The sequence below is a fragment of the Citrus sinensis genome, chromosome 8, assembly GCF_022201045.2.
Source record: "Citrus sinensis cultivar Valencia sweet orange chromosome 8, DVS_A1.0, whole genome shotgun sequence".
In the NCBI taxonomy this organism is placed as follows: Eukaryota; Viridiplantae; Streptophyta; class Magnoliopsida; order Sapindales; family Rutaceae; genus Citrus; species Citrus sinensis.
In genome coordinates this window covers 14505088-14519049 of record NC_068563.1, presented here as the reverse complement: position 1 = coordinate 14519049, position 13962 = coordinate 14505088, and the positions used below count along the sequence as shown (strand labels likewise).

Sequence of the window (13962 nt, the reverse complement as noted above, 5' to 3'; positions counted from 1 at the left end):
CTACACCGAGAGGGGAACGCGATCCCCAACATCCGTCTCTAGAGGGCGATCGGCAGAAGACTCTGAGGTACCCGAAATATGAGCCGCCGAAATAGGGGCATCCGAGGCGGGCAACGACTGAGGCTGATGGGGTACCCCAGGCGACCCAGAAGGGGTACCCGACCGTGCCTGGGAAGACTTCTTCCGCTCCACAATTGTCTTCAGAATGGCAGCCTTGTTGACAAATTTCTGCACGCGGGGTACCTCCAACGCCGGATCCACACTCCACACCTCTGTCATGATGAGTGAGAATGCATCCTCCGCCATCGTCTTTTGCCGAGATAGCAGATCCCCGTTGGTGGCCCTCAACTCCTCACAATCCTTCTCCACCCTAGCTTTCTCTCCCGATAGGCCAGCAATGCGTTCTTGCAGAGTTTTAACTTCTCGAGCGAGCTGATCCTCACGAGATTGACGGCTTTGAAGCTCACTCCTTAACTTGTCGACCTCTGACTGTGCGGCAACAAGGGAGTCGAGATCCGGAAGGCAGTGGCTAAGGAGAAAGGATGCCTGCGGGTCATGCAAGACATGTTAAATATATGTGTATGGCGAAAAGATCAAATAAGTAAAAAGAAAATGATGAAGAGTACACCTGGGGTACCCCAAGAAAGCCTACCTCTTGGGTAGCCCTAAGTGCTTGACCATAACGCTGGCTCAAGCTCATCTTGTCAACCTCTTCAGCAACCTCGGAGGTAACATTTTCAGCAGAGTAGTAAAAGTGGCGAGCCAAGTGCGAAACCTCCTTGTTAGAAGCCGGGTCTAAGTCACCCTCACGTAACTCATCGGGGAAAGTAGAAACCAGCCCGAATTTTCTCTTCTTCGAGCGAGGGGTACCCTTTGACCCGCTGTGGGAGGTACCCTGAGATTTTCCCTTTGGACCGGGAGCTCGAGGAGGTCGGGAGCCTTTCGGGGGTACCGCCGAATCCTGAGATCCGGAAGCACCGCCCACTACCGCTTGGAAGAAGGAGTCGAAAGCATCACCCGTCGATTCCATGACTGCACCCAATGCACAAAAGTTATGTTAGCTGGACAAGTACTAAGTACTGCAAAAGTAAAAATAAGAAATGGAAAGCGGAGAAGCGAAACGAAGAATGCAATAATAATGGGGTACCCCAGTCCCATAAGTAATAATAGGATACCCCCCGACACCCAAATCATACATGAGTCACCCCCAGGAGCAGGTGTAGGACTTCGGTCAATCAGCCCCGCTCTCCGTAATCGGCTCTCCTCCAGCACATCACTACCCCTCTGTGCACCTCGAAGCCTGTCCATAAATTTCTTCACCTCTCTCCCCACCTCCTGAACTGGGCATGATCCTTTAGCCCATGTCACACCTGCGAAAGCATAAAGAACTCAAGGTTAGTGAGACATTCAGGCGAAAGATTCCGATGAAAAACCATAAGTAAGGGAGATACTTACAGTCTACATTGAAGGAATGAGGAACCTCCACGGGGTCGCCCTTCTCACCTAGAGTCTCTGTCCCCCACCTACCCTCAGCGACAAACCATCCCTTTCGGTAACCCTTCTTCAAGACGGGGTTCCCCTCAACGATGTGGCCATGATCACCCCAGGGGGAGAAGTAAGCAATGCCGGGACCCTTAGGCTTCTTGAATTGGTAAAGGCCCCTCAACTCCCGAACAGAAATGTCGCGCTTCACGACCTCCAACCATAACACATGTAAGCCCGTCAGTGTCCTCCACCCTGGAAGGGACAGCTGCCCAGGAGCTACCCCCAAATAACTAAACATTTTCATAAAGAATGGTTGGAGGGGCAGGCGGAGTCCTAGATCGAAGAGGTCGATATGGAGAGCAATCCCATCAGACTTTGGACACTCGGGTCGCTCATTCACATGGGGTACCCTAAGCTGGACAGACGGAGGAATATTGTATTTGGCTCTAATTTGCTCCAACTCCCCCAAAGTAGCCCTCCTAATGCCTAGGGAAAAAGGGTTGCTAGATTTTGAAGGTGTGGCAGGGGGAGATTTAGGCGGTTGGTCAGAGGAACGGGCTGGAACTTTAGGCTTGGTTGGCTTACCCTTCTTTCGAGGATGGGGGGTAGGCCGTCTACTAGGAAAGCGTGGGCTGACACGAGGGGTACTCCTAGGAGGAGGGGGCTCAGAACGAGAATTGCGACTCCTAGAGGAACTAGGGGGGGACCGATCCCCCTCGCTGATGGAGATGTGGGAAGGGGAACCCGCAGGAGGGTTGTCAACCCTACTAGCCCCAACTTTACGTCGCTTCATCGGGGGTCCCGTGTGCTTTTTGCCCATCTACTTTTCCCCAACAACACACCCACAAGTTCCCCAACAGCACATCCACAAGCCCCCAACAGCACATCCACAAGTTCCCCAACAATACACCCAACAGCACATCCACAAGCTCCCCAACAGCACATCCACAAGCCCCCAACAACACATCCAACAAGCCACATGTTTTCCAAACAGCAATATATCCATACCAAGCACCATCCACCACACATCAACCACCAAATGCAAACACCAACCAACAAAACAAAAAAAAAACAACAACAAAAACCAAAAACAAAATTTTCTCAGAGTATGCAAAATAGCGCCACTGTGAATGCGCCAAAGGAGGAGAAGCGAGGAGGGATACCTGTGATTCACCAATTCAACAGATCGGGATTGATAATCGCGGCGAAATGAAGCTGCAGGCAACCAAAAATAGTGGGTAAAAATATGCAAGTATAAAAATAAAAATAAGCTTAAATATATATAATTATTTATAAATAAGTAAATAAAATGAAGAACGAAGAAGCTGCAGTAACCGGCGTCGGCTGTAATGGCTGCAACCACTGAGAACCAACGCCGACCGCCGCAGCTGCAGCCACCAAGAAGAACCGACGCCGAAAAAATGCAAAGGAGGACGTCGGCCAAAAAAAAAAAAAAAAAAAAAGAAAAATCGAGAAGCTGCAGCCGCTAAACTAACGCCGGAAACCACCAAACCGACGCCGGCTGCCGCGGCTGCAGCCACCGAACCAACGCCGGCCGCAACCACACCAAACCGACGCCGGAAATCACAGAGAAAAACACCAAGCCGAAACGAAAAAGAGAAGAAAAGGGAAGGAAGAGAGAAAGCACCAAGGGAAAAATAAAGAAACGATGAAGGAGGGGTTACCGTGTGTATCGCCGGACTGAGATCTCGCCGTGAGCCACCGGAAATCGCCTTGAACCGACCAGATCTGGAGCCCAAAACCGCCACTGCAGCAGCCGAGATCCACGCCGGAAAACGTACCAGATCAACGCCGGCCGAGAGAGAAAGAGAAAGAAGAAAGAAAGAAAAGGAAAAAGGAAAAAAGAGAAAAAGGAAGGAGAAACGTGAGAAAGAAAAGGGAGAAAGAAAATGGGAAAGAAATAAAAGAAAAAGAGTAAAGGGAGAGTAAAGCCTAGGGAAGATGAACAAGGCTAAAAAAAAAATAAAAAATAAAAAATAAAAAAAGAGTAAAGAAATTTTTATTTTTACCTGTGATAATGTTGATCCAGTTAGAAGAAGAGACGAAATTATGGAAGAAAAAGGCTACTGGAAATAATCAATTTTTGGGAGTTCGTTTGGGGATTTTCAAAACTTTGACACACGTCAGGAGTTTTAAATTCAACCTGACAGAACACGTTGCTCAAGAAAGGAGTTCAGGGATGTTTGAGTGAGATTTGTATTTTTAAAATTCAAACTGCGTGTCATACGGCTGCCACTTCCCAAGAAAAATGAGAGAGACATATGAAGACAACTGTTCGTTCTCATCGTGTACAAAAAAAAAAAAAAAAAAGCGGGAAAAGGAAAAGACAAAGAGAAGATTTTTAGTTTGAAGTACACAAAGTTTAGTCAAGGGAAGAAGCTAAGCAAGGTACCCTCCGGTCCAGCCGCATCGCCACGTGTCACTCATACAATGAGTTTCTTTTGCCTCCAATACTTCTCGCCAAAAAGAAACTAGGGGGATGTTGTTTGAGGGAAAGATAGGAAAGGTAATAGAGCGCCACGTGTCAGCCAATGGAATGATATCAGCACAATCGAAGATACCCTACATAATCCGAGGTGCCCGACATGACTTGAGGTACCCCGTATAAATAGAGGTACCCTGCACAATTAGAGGTATCCCACACAAATAGAGGTACCCCATACAAATAGAGGTACCCCATACAAATAGAGGTACCCCATATAGATAGGGGTACCCTGCGTAATAGGGGGTACCCCATGTAATTCGAGGTACCCGGCAAAGCGGATGCAAGAGAATCCACCGAAAATATCCGCCATGAGAAACGTCTCCGCCTCCTAAAAGATATCATTTGATTTTGTCAGAATTAGGAATCAAAAGCGACGTGCTAAAAGGAGGGACAGCCGTCTGCTACCTCTGCCAAAAGTGAAGGACACTGTCCCAAGGACAGTGGTCCCTAGCCGCCTACCCGACAGCTACTGCAGAGGTACCCTGGACCACTCTCCAGCGCGCGCCACGTTTCCAAAAGATGAGATACGCCGCGAACATGCACATAACGGCCCCAAGAATCATAAAAGCGGTAAAAGGACGTTAGCCAAAAAGGGTACACCACGTGGCAGCTAAGGTACTCCATATATAAAGGCGCCTAGGTTTCATTCTCCATCATGCTCTCATTCGCCCAAAAACACTCACACTCCAAAAAAGAGGTTTTCTTCAACCTTAAACCCTAATTTACAGAGGGCTAGCTAGCTCTCTTTGCAATAAAAGCTTGAGTTTGCTAACTTGAGCGTCGGAGTGTGAACGCCGGGGTACCCCCGGCTTCACCTCTAACCTCTATTTCATTGTTTTGCAGGCGTGAAGCTCATTTTGAAGGATACCTCTCTTGTTTCTGATCTTCCACCATTGTTACCACTCTCTCTCCCTTTCTCACCTCCCCAAAATCTTAGATACACCGCCCAACACACAATAAACCAGTGAGGTACCCCATCTCCCCTCAAAATAACAAATTTATTGTTCTAGATTGGTTTGGCTTTTCTTACCCCAAAACCAGTTGAAAACAGCCGTCTTCTTTCCTCCTCTTGCTCATCTAATGTCTCAACATCCCCTCATGAATTAAGACTTTCCAAGAACCTACAATTATGCATCTATTTTTGGCACAAATTACTATAATTCTAACAAAACTTATTAATATTCAACTAAAATGAATGTTTAATCAAAATGTAATAAAAACACCTTATTTGTTCTCTAAATGATCTTGAGTCAAGTCTATAATTGATGTAATAACTCTCATTTCACTACTAGAAAAATAGCTTTTACTGATACTTGTCTTGTGACACTTTTCTAAAAAGTATCAGTAATTACATATATTTGGGTTATTTTCTGTGTTTAACAAACAAGTGTCACTAATTACTGATTCTGTGGTGTTTGTAGATTAAACATCAGAGATTGTCGACACTAAGGTATCAAAAACAAAAAAAATCTATTTTTGTTTTAGTTGCGACTCGAACCTAGGACCCAAAACTAAAGTGCTTTATGTTCAACCAACAAACCACCAAGCCAAATTCATAAATTAGTTTGTGTTGAACATGTTGAAATTATCAAATTAAATTAATATAGAAAAAAACAATATAAAAGGAAAAACAAAAAACCTTAAATCAACATAAACATAAAATTCCCTAACTCCTAAATCCATGGCCAACCGTCTCATCTCTCTAGCGATATCCTTCTTCTTCTTCATACCTCTAAAAATTCTCTTCTTCGAGCCCTAAAATTCAAGGGTCCATGCCATAAGAAATCCTAACACCACTGCTCAAATTCTAAGACCCATGCCATACGAAACCCTAACGATCTACATTATGCAAAACATCCACCATGCCGCTATGCCACAAGCTCACAAGACCCGCTTTAGATCTCCACATTTTGCTCATCTGTATATGCCATTTGCTTAGGCTGTGAACTTTTATCAATGATCGTTAGCGAGGTAATTTTTCACCCTTCACCCATTTTGATTTTCTGGTTGGTTAGCATAGCTTTCCAATTTTGTGTCTGATTAACTTGTGCTTATTTTAGGCTTGAAACATGTTTTGTTCATCTCTTGATTAATATCCTGCTGTTAAATTTCAATTTGGATTTTGTATGCATATTATGTGTGTGCTTCTTATGACTTTACTGTATGCTTTTAGTTTGTCTCTTGTGTCAGAAAAATGTCTTTTACTGCTTACAACGATTATAATATGATGGTACTCTTTCCGGCATTGCTGATTGCTTTTGCTGTTCATTATTTTTATTTTTACTTTTTTCTCTTCCTCAACAATAGGACAGAAACATTCTGGAAACATTTGATGGAGCAAATCAGGCATCTACCCTCCAATTCGTCAAAAAAATTAATATTGAAGGAACATTGTTCCAAAGGTACATAGTTTTCATTGCTCTTTAATTGATTTTTATGTTGTTACAATTAATGATGCTAGAAGCCTCTTCACATCTAACTTTCTCAGCATGCTTACCATTTTTTGATTTTCAAACACTTTGACTCAATATTGATAATGAAGCTGTACACAAGATCAAAAAGTTTCTGGATAGTCTTGTCATGAGTAAGAAAAAGATTCCATGCCTTCTTTAACATTTTTTGCAGCTTAATCCAGATTGTTTTATTTTTTTCTTGGTATTAAGCTTCCAGAATGACATGATTTCGCAACGTGATACTCTTGCGCATTTTGCAGATTTCCCCGGAGCTCCTTAAGAAGTTGAGTACGGATTGCCTGGTTATGCAAAACCACCATGTAAGAAAATTGTGCTTCACGTACGGTTAACTTGCTTTGCATTTGTGTACCTAGATTCAATTTCTTAAAAATGTGTTAAGCTTTATGTTCTAAAACAACCATCTTTTTATTGTTAGATTCAATTCTCTGTTTTAATTTCCTTCATCTTCTGTAATAATGCTAGTCACTCATGAATATCTAGCTCAATGAAAGTGTTGGGTCTAATAAGCGAGCTTTTTTGGAAATCCTGCTTTGTCGTGAGCCTCTTTGATTCATGGAAGAATTCCATTTATATGGACTTCTTGTACAATTGATTCCTTAGATCAGTGCACTTCAATTTTGGGAGTTTAGATTTATTAAATTATTATGGATGATTGAGTAAATAATTTGGTTGATCTAAAATTTTATGTGTTGTACCATTAAAACAGTATGGCATTTCACCTGAAAGAATGCAAGCAAACCAGGAGCTAGCTAAGTTTTTTAAGATCTTGACAACAAGCGTGGATGAATATAATAAGGTACAAGAGTAAATATTCCTTTGTTGAATTTATTTTATATATAAACACAGACTCAGGATATATGCCTGAATGCTTGATATTTTAATGGAAATTTATCCAGTGTTATCAATTCTAACTTCTGTTATTAATCATTATTAGGTCTATGTCTCAACAGTGCAAGCTTATAACTATCCTGTGACCGCCTTCCAATGGCATCCAGAGGTATTAACTTCAATGCTCTTAACAGTGATTTTAGTTGCACCCCATTTACAAAATTGATAAGCTTAATATGGCAGACTGATCTGGTTAATCAAACCTTTTAAGCGACATTTGTGTGCTAAACTCTATATGTGTGTGATGTTGTGGACAAGCTGTCTGGCAACACTATTTATTTCTCTCAAGATGATTTGATTTCAGGCCAAGCTACAATTTTTTTTTGTATTCATGTCATGTGTTACATCTTTCTGGTCAAGCTCTGTTTCTGTGTGGTCTATGAGAAAATATTTTTTTTGTATTCATCCTATTTCTCCAAGTCAGCTATTTCCTAAACAAATTTCTTAGTAATGCAATTGATTCTGTTTAGAGGAAAAGACTGACCAAATATGCTGTAGAAAAATGCTTTCGAATGGGGGCCAAAAGCAATTCCACACACAGAGGACGCCATTAGGGTGACTCAACAAGCTGCAAACTTTTTTATAAGGTCAGTTCTTATTACCTGCATGATTGTTTATGTTACGAATTTCATTGTTAAGCAAGTGCTGGAATTTCATTGATAGTTTATTTTCTTTTCTTAATGACATATTTTATTAATATATATGAAGGAAAAATAGAAATAAATAATAATATATTGTCATTCGCTTTCGTTATTTAATATTCTTGTCTTGTTAACAAATATCATTAACATACTTACATATATGGACAATTGAATATGCAAACGAATTTATAGTAAATTACATTAATAGTTGTGTTCATACCACTTTGATGACCAAAACTGATTAGGAACACCATGTGGTTAATTATCTGGTTATCTGTTCAGTAAAAGAAATTCAAATTAGGCCTCTACTTTTGAATGTACTCAAACAGTAAAATAATTAAAGAGACTGAGGCTAATAATATCAAACTCTACATTTTTTTTTTTTTGGTGATTATGGACTATGGTGTTTGCTGGAATAATCAAAAGCTTTTTTTTTTCAAAGATAAGAGAAGTACTTGCTCGTTTGATCAAATTCAACCAGCCATTTATCAACATCAATACTTAAAAAGAAGGAAAAAAAAATTATCGTGCCCTCTACTTTTGTTTGTAAAGTTTTGGTTTGTGAATTCAAAGGGGGTGGAACTATATGAATTAAAGATTGCCTTAGAAAGATAGAGAATATGCATAGCTTTAAGAAGTACATTTCTTAATTGCCTTGAACTCTATATTTATTGTGAATATTCTGGATTAGTAGCTCCATCAATACAATGGCTGAAATGTTTTATTATTCTAGTAGAGTAATTTGGAATGAGTTGACACTAATTGCATTATGTTGTATTAGATATTAAATTTTATTATGAATTTTTTTTAGCTGGAAAATCATTGTTTTTTATATAATGAGAAATAAACACACTTTCTTGAAACTAGATGTTATACTGAAAACTTGAATGCTATAATTTGCTATCTCACTCTCTCTTATTCATATATATATATAAGAGAATGAATTCATCATCACCTTTTTTTTTTAATTTATATCTATAGTTAAATATATTCTACCTTATTTCTAATCAAATGAGTTAGAACATTCTTATTCTCTAATTTTCCTTTAAGATAATTGAGTTGATCTGTTCATAGCTTATGAATTTTTTTGTTTTCGGGCAAAATATGTTTATTTCTATTCAATTTTGTCTCTGTATTGCTTGTTAATTTATTTTGCAACTGTTGGAATTTGGCAACCAATTTCTTTTCCTTTTTCTTTTATTTGTTTGCAGATATGATTAATATGTTTAAAGTGCTTCTTCTTCAACTTATATCCCTAACCCATCAAATTCATCGAATGAAGAAGCTGTCCGTGAATGAAGAAGCTGTTTGTGATAATGCATGATCGCAGTACTTATGTTCATGGAGTGAAAAATAATAATCCTTCTAAATTTAGCTTTTAGATTTGGTAAATTTAGCCCTTAAATTTAGCTACGAGTAGAAGGAATTTGATTGGATAATAGCAGTTAAGATTATTCAATTATAAGAATAAGATGTCTTGTAATAAGACGTCTTTGTGTATTAAAGTATTTGGATTGTGTAATAAATATTGATAATATTTAAATGTTATGAAAGGTTTTGATATATAAATTGATTTTTGTTCTTATTTCTCACAGCCTTTTAATTCTATCAACAAATCAATGGGCAACATGTCATTTTATATAATTATTATTTTTTAATAATAAATAAAGTAGTGATACTATAGTAACAGTAATCACAAATACTAATATAGTATTGTAATATTTTGATACCATGGTGTTATTATTTTAGTGATACTATAGTAATAGTAATCACTGACACCACTTACAAGTGTCACTATTTTTCTGACTCCCAGATTACTGACACAATTAATAAGTGTCAGTAAAAGTAATTTCTGATACTATTCTAAAGTCAGTAAAGACCATTTTTCTAGTAGTGTTTCCTAGAGTTATCAGTTGTCTCGCTAGTAATTGAGAGCTGTTGATTGTTCATCATTGGAGTTCGTAGGTTAAACTTTGGATTTTATACCTAACGGCTCGTGCTTTGGCTTACTTCCCTTAGGTGCATTCAATCTTTGAATAATTATCTCTCACCCTATGATGGTGGCCCCATGCATATAAAAGAACTTCTGCATTTTGTATTTTCGAACTAGCAGCCCTAGATATCACATGTGTGATTTCTGCAAAATGTTGTTGAGATATGTGTTAGCCTATATGGCTATAAATATTGATTTTGATGATAACAAACCACATGTATTTATTGAGTAAAGATTTATGAATTGTGCTTTTATAATAAGAAAATGATGTTATGAATTAAAGCATTTTGGACTAAAATGAAAGTAATTTTAAAATCTTTTTGATAGTATTTTAAATTTCGGATTTGGACCTATTTGAAACTATTTAAATATTTTTGGGTCATTCTATAATTTCAAAAAGTTTGGGCAAAGTCATAATTTCAGTAAGTTGTGGGATTGACAAAGCATTATTCTAAAGTTCTGAAATTGGACCTTTTTGCAAACTTTCATAACGTTTTGGGCTACACTATAGTTTTATAAAGTTTTGGGGTCAAACCATAAATTTGGGAAAATATTCACTGTAGCAGTTACTGTAGCAAGCGGAAATCCAGATTCTGACAAACGAAAGTCAGGATTTTAGGCAGAATCTATCCGAATCAAAAGCAGAATTCCGGATCCTGACAAACGGAAATCCGGTTGTTGGGCAGTAAGCTACTGAGCGTAAGCGGAAATCTGGATGTGACAAAGTGGAAATCCGGATGTTCAGAAATTCAAATTTTTGGCTGTAACAGTAACATTAAGCGGAATTTCGGATATCCATAACCGGTAATCCGGTTACGACCAAAATGTGAGTAACGGCTAGTTTTCGAGCTCAAACTATAAAAACTCAAAACCAACTCATTTTCAATCTCTCCAACAAGCAAGAACAAAAAGCACATGTGATATCTTGAGCCTTCAAACTTGTGAAATACAAACATTGAATCTTTTCTTGTTCTTTATTTTTGAATATCTACTCATTGAGTGAGTTTCATTGTAACCTTCATTTATTCATCTCAATTGTAAGAGTTTAAGTGTGTGAGACACTTGAGTGAAGAGATTGGGAGATAATCTCTTTGTTGTAAAGGTTTATTGACACCTCGAAGTCAATTGTAATCGTTGAAGCCTTGGAAAGGCTTGGATAGTGGAATCCTCAAGCTTGGATCGCTTGGAGGCATGGACGTAGGCGGGGATTGCCGAACCACGTAAAAATTCGTGTGTTTGTTTCTCTTCTTCCTTACTCTTTAATTATTGTGCCTTTATTAAACTTATTACTTTCAATTTTTATTAAGGCATTAGATTGCTTGTTGTGTGGATTTGCTAGGTTAATTTTTAAATTTCCAATTCACCCCCCCCCCTCTTGGGTTGCACACTTATATTTCAATATGCACTCTTCACCTTAGTAGGTACCAGTAGATTACCTAATCGATTTGCCTTTTTAAGCCTTGCCATACTCGCTATCTCATTTGTCAATTCTTTTAATATCTAGCATCACATCATCGAAGGGTAATTGTGGTGTAATTTTGGTTCAGACAGACCTATAAACTAGTTTGGCAACCACCGCAAGATTATTTGTTGCTCTCCTCACCTAGACAGCACCAACTGTTTTAATTAGATTTTGCAGTTTTGTCAAGATCTAGTCAAACACAATAAATTTGTATTGGTTCCTAGTGTAACGGACATGTTTTGTTGATTATTTATATCTTGGTTGAAGTTTACAGACAGAATAAGGGTAGCGATTTTTCTAGAAAGAGTGTGGATATGGAGAGAGAAGATCTTTGGGAGCTTGTCTATCTTATGAAAATGGGGGAGAGGATGTTAGAGATACAGCCAGCACTGGTTAGTGACCATACTTTAGTGTTCAAGTTAGTCTTAAGTTTGTTTAGATGTCAAGAATTTGCCAACCTCAACAATTGAATAAACTTAAGGTTGAAGACTAGCCCTAGCCCTTTATTTTGCATATGTTCTTTGTATTGACAGAGAATACCTAAACTTTTATATATGGGGCGTGGCACATCTAGGTTATTCTTGTCACCTTGTGTTATTTATTGGCATTTTCCCTCCCAAGGTAGTGATATTATTTTCCTCTCGCCTTATAGTGTCTGCAATCCTTGAGACTTGCTTGGAGAATACGTTCAATCGTTTATTCATATGTTTCGTCCACACCTAAACGTGTTAGGGCATAGCAGAGCGGTCCAAATTCCACTAAAGGAGTCGTTTTGCTACTATGCCCTAATACGTTTAGGTTAGATGATTGGGGATTACCAGCACTCAGATATATATTCCTTTTATTCTAGCTAAGGGAGCAATATACCTTTTTACTGACAGCAATCTCTCATAAGTTCACTGACAGGATAATCTCCTTATTAAAAAATGATCAAGAAGATGAAGTTAGTTAGACCTATTCTATTTTTTGTTTGATACAAGGACTGTTGATATTTAAGATTTTGAGAATGAGCTTTGATTGAATTGATTCACACACACTGGAAGAATCTAATGTGAGATTAAGCTGACTATTGAATTAAAATTAGAACTTTGATAATATTTATAATTTTCTTTGAGTTATATATTTTATGGAATCTTCGAGGAATTTTTCATGATGATTGTGGTATTATCATTGAAAATCCTTAGGAGACTACAACTCGTCCACTATGGCTACCTAGGGGTTTAAATGCTTATTACAAATGTTAATGCAATCGCGATCACATGCGAAAGTGGTTCAATTAGGATTTTTTTCATAGTTTTTAGTTTAAATTTTGCTCGAGAACTCATAAAATGTTAAGTTTTGGAGTATTTGGTGTGCTTATAACCTATATTATTTTAATGCTTCCGTAACTTAATTTTTATTAAATTATATTTTTATCTTAATTTTATATTTTGTTATTATAGAATTATTTGAGAATATTTAAGTGAAAAGAAGCTTAAAGAAGAAATAATCAAAGAATAATGGAAAGAGTTGCAGATCAAGTAACAAGCATTAACAGAACATAATAACTAAAGTTTTATTTTTATAATTAAATTGGTGGCAAGCGCGGTAAAATGAGCAGCACGTGATTAATTAAGAAAGCAAAGATTTTGGATGGCGGCTTTAAGTGGCTGGCATGTGTACAAAAGGACTCATGCTTTTTAAGTAATTAATTCAAATTCTTATAAGCTTAGAATTAAAAGAGGCGGCTAGCATTTATATAGAGCCCACGAGTTGAAGCAACAGAGTTGAACGACAGGAGAAGCAGAAAAAAAGATGCAGCAGCCGCAAAAGCGAGACCAATACTTTGGAGAAGCCGATTTCTGGAGGATAGAAAGAAGAATATGCGAGCGAGAAAAGCCGATTGAAGACTGATAGTCCATTTAGGAGTGTAGTGAGGTAGTTGGGCTGTCAAAATTCAGCTACTAAGGTGTTTGGTAACACTTGTACCTGAACTTTAGTAGCTTAGCAAATTTTTTTTTTCAATTTCTACTCTACAGCTGTAGCTTTTACTTCACAGCAACTGCAGCTTAAAAGGTACAACACATCACTTCCAAACACATTCTGAATTGAATTTCTCATTTTTTTATCCATTGCTTTTCTTGGATGTCTTCAATTAAATTTATAGATTCTCTTTGTGCTCGTATAAACTAATTTATTTTGTTAGGACTATAATGTAGCAATTTCATAAATCTGTATTATTTTTAATTTATTTTTTCATTATTGAGTGTTTATTAGTGTGTTTGATGATTTCAAATATCTTACCAATATTTGAATAATCTAAGGATGCATATTGAGATTAAAAAGAGATTTATATGTTTTTGTTTTGTATAATGAATACCATGAATTGAATGAAAAATAGAGATGTACAAATATAATTCGTACATTTTTATTTAAAACTTAATAAATCTTTACATATTTAAGTTCATGTAGAAATACAATGGATTAATATATGAGAGTATTTTTTATATTGTTAGAGAGAAGATATTGAATAG

At 37.8% G+C, this 13962-nt stretch overlaps 2 protein-coding genes across 3 annotated transcripts; one reads left to right on the top strand and one right to left on the bottom strand.

The window, feature by feature from the left end:
• On the bottom strand, window positions 1-2020 carry LOC127899330 (uncharacterized). The gene is made up of 3 exons (XM_052432687.1): window positions 1456-2020; window positions 653-1370; window positions 1-546 (listed from the first exon to the last, which is right to left on the bottom strand). Exons 2-3 carry the CDS (start codon window positions 1028-1030, stop codon window positions 1-3), a joined length of 924 nt encoding a protein of 307 aa, XP_052288647.1. The 5' UTR covers window positions 1031-1370; window positions 1456-2020.
• Window positions 2021-5632: 3612 nt separating this feature from the next.
• LOC127898703 (gamma-glutamyl hydrolase 1-like) lies at window positions 5633-9584 on the top strand. Of its 2 annotated transcripts, none has more exons than XM_052431675.1 (7): window positions 5633-5962; window positions 6299-6393; window positions 6655-6764; window positions 7172-7261; window positions 7400-7462; window positions 7852-7940; window positions 9206-9584. In XM_052431675.1, the coding sequence occupies exons 3-7, from the start codon at window positions 6750-6752 to the stop codon at window positions 9213-9215; spliced, it is 267 nt and encodes an 88-aa protein (XP_052287635.1). In that variant the 5' UTR covers window positions 5633-5962; window positions 6299-6393; window positions 6655-6749; the 3' UTR covers window positions 9216-9584. The 2 variants fall into 2 exon arrangements, with proteins under 2 accessions (XP_052287635.1, XP_052287634.1); XM_052431674.1 differs by having other exon boundaries at window positions 5635-5962; window positions 6705-6764.
• Window positions 9585-13962: the final 4378 nt, after the last annotated feature.

What these genes read in the sequence shown, in the direction of transcription:
- LOC127899330 (XM_052432687.1), bottom strand. Translation starts at nt 1,030, where the DNA reads ATGGAATCGACGGGTGATGCTTTCGACTCCTTCTTCCAAGCGGTAGTG. An exon ending in CACTTAGGGCTACCCAAGAG is followed by an intron (nt 547 to 652) that starts GTAGGCTTTCTT and finishes CATGACCCGCAG; the next exon opens with GCATCCTTTCTCCTTAGCCA.
- LOC127898703 (XM_052431675.1), top strand. An exon ending in GCGTGGATGAATATAATAAG is followed by an intron (nt 7,262 to 7,399) that starts GTACAAGAGTAA and finishes AATCATTATTAG; the next exon opens with GTCTATGTCTCAACAGTGCA. An exon ending in CCTTCCAATGGCATCCAGAG is followed by an intron (nt 7,463 to 7,851) that starts GTATTAACTTCA and finishes AATATGCTGTAG; the next exon opens with AAAAATGCTTTCGAATGGGG.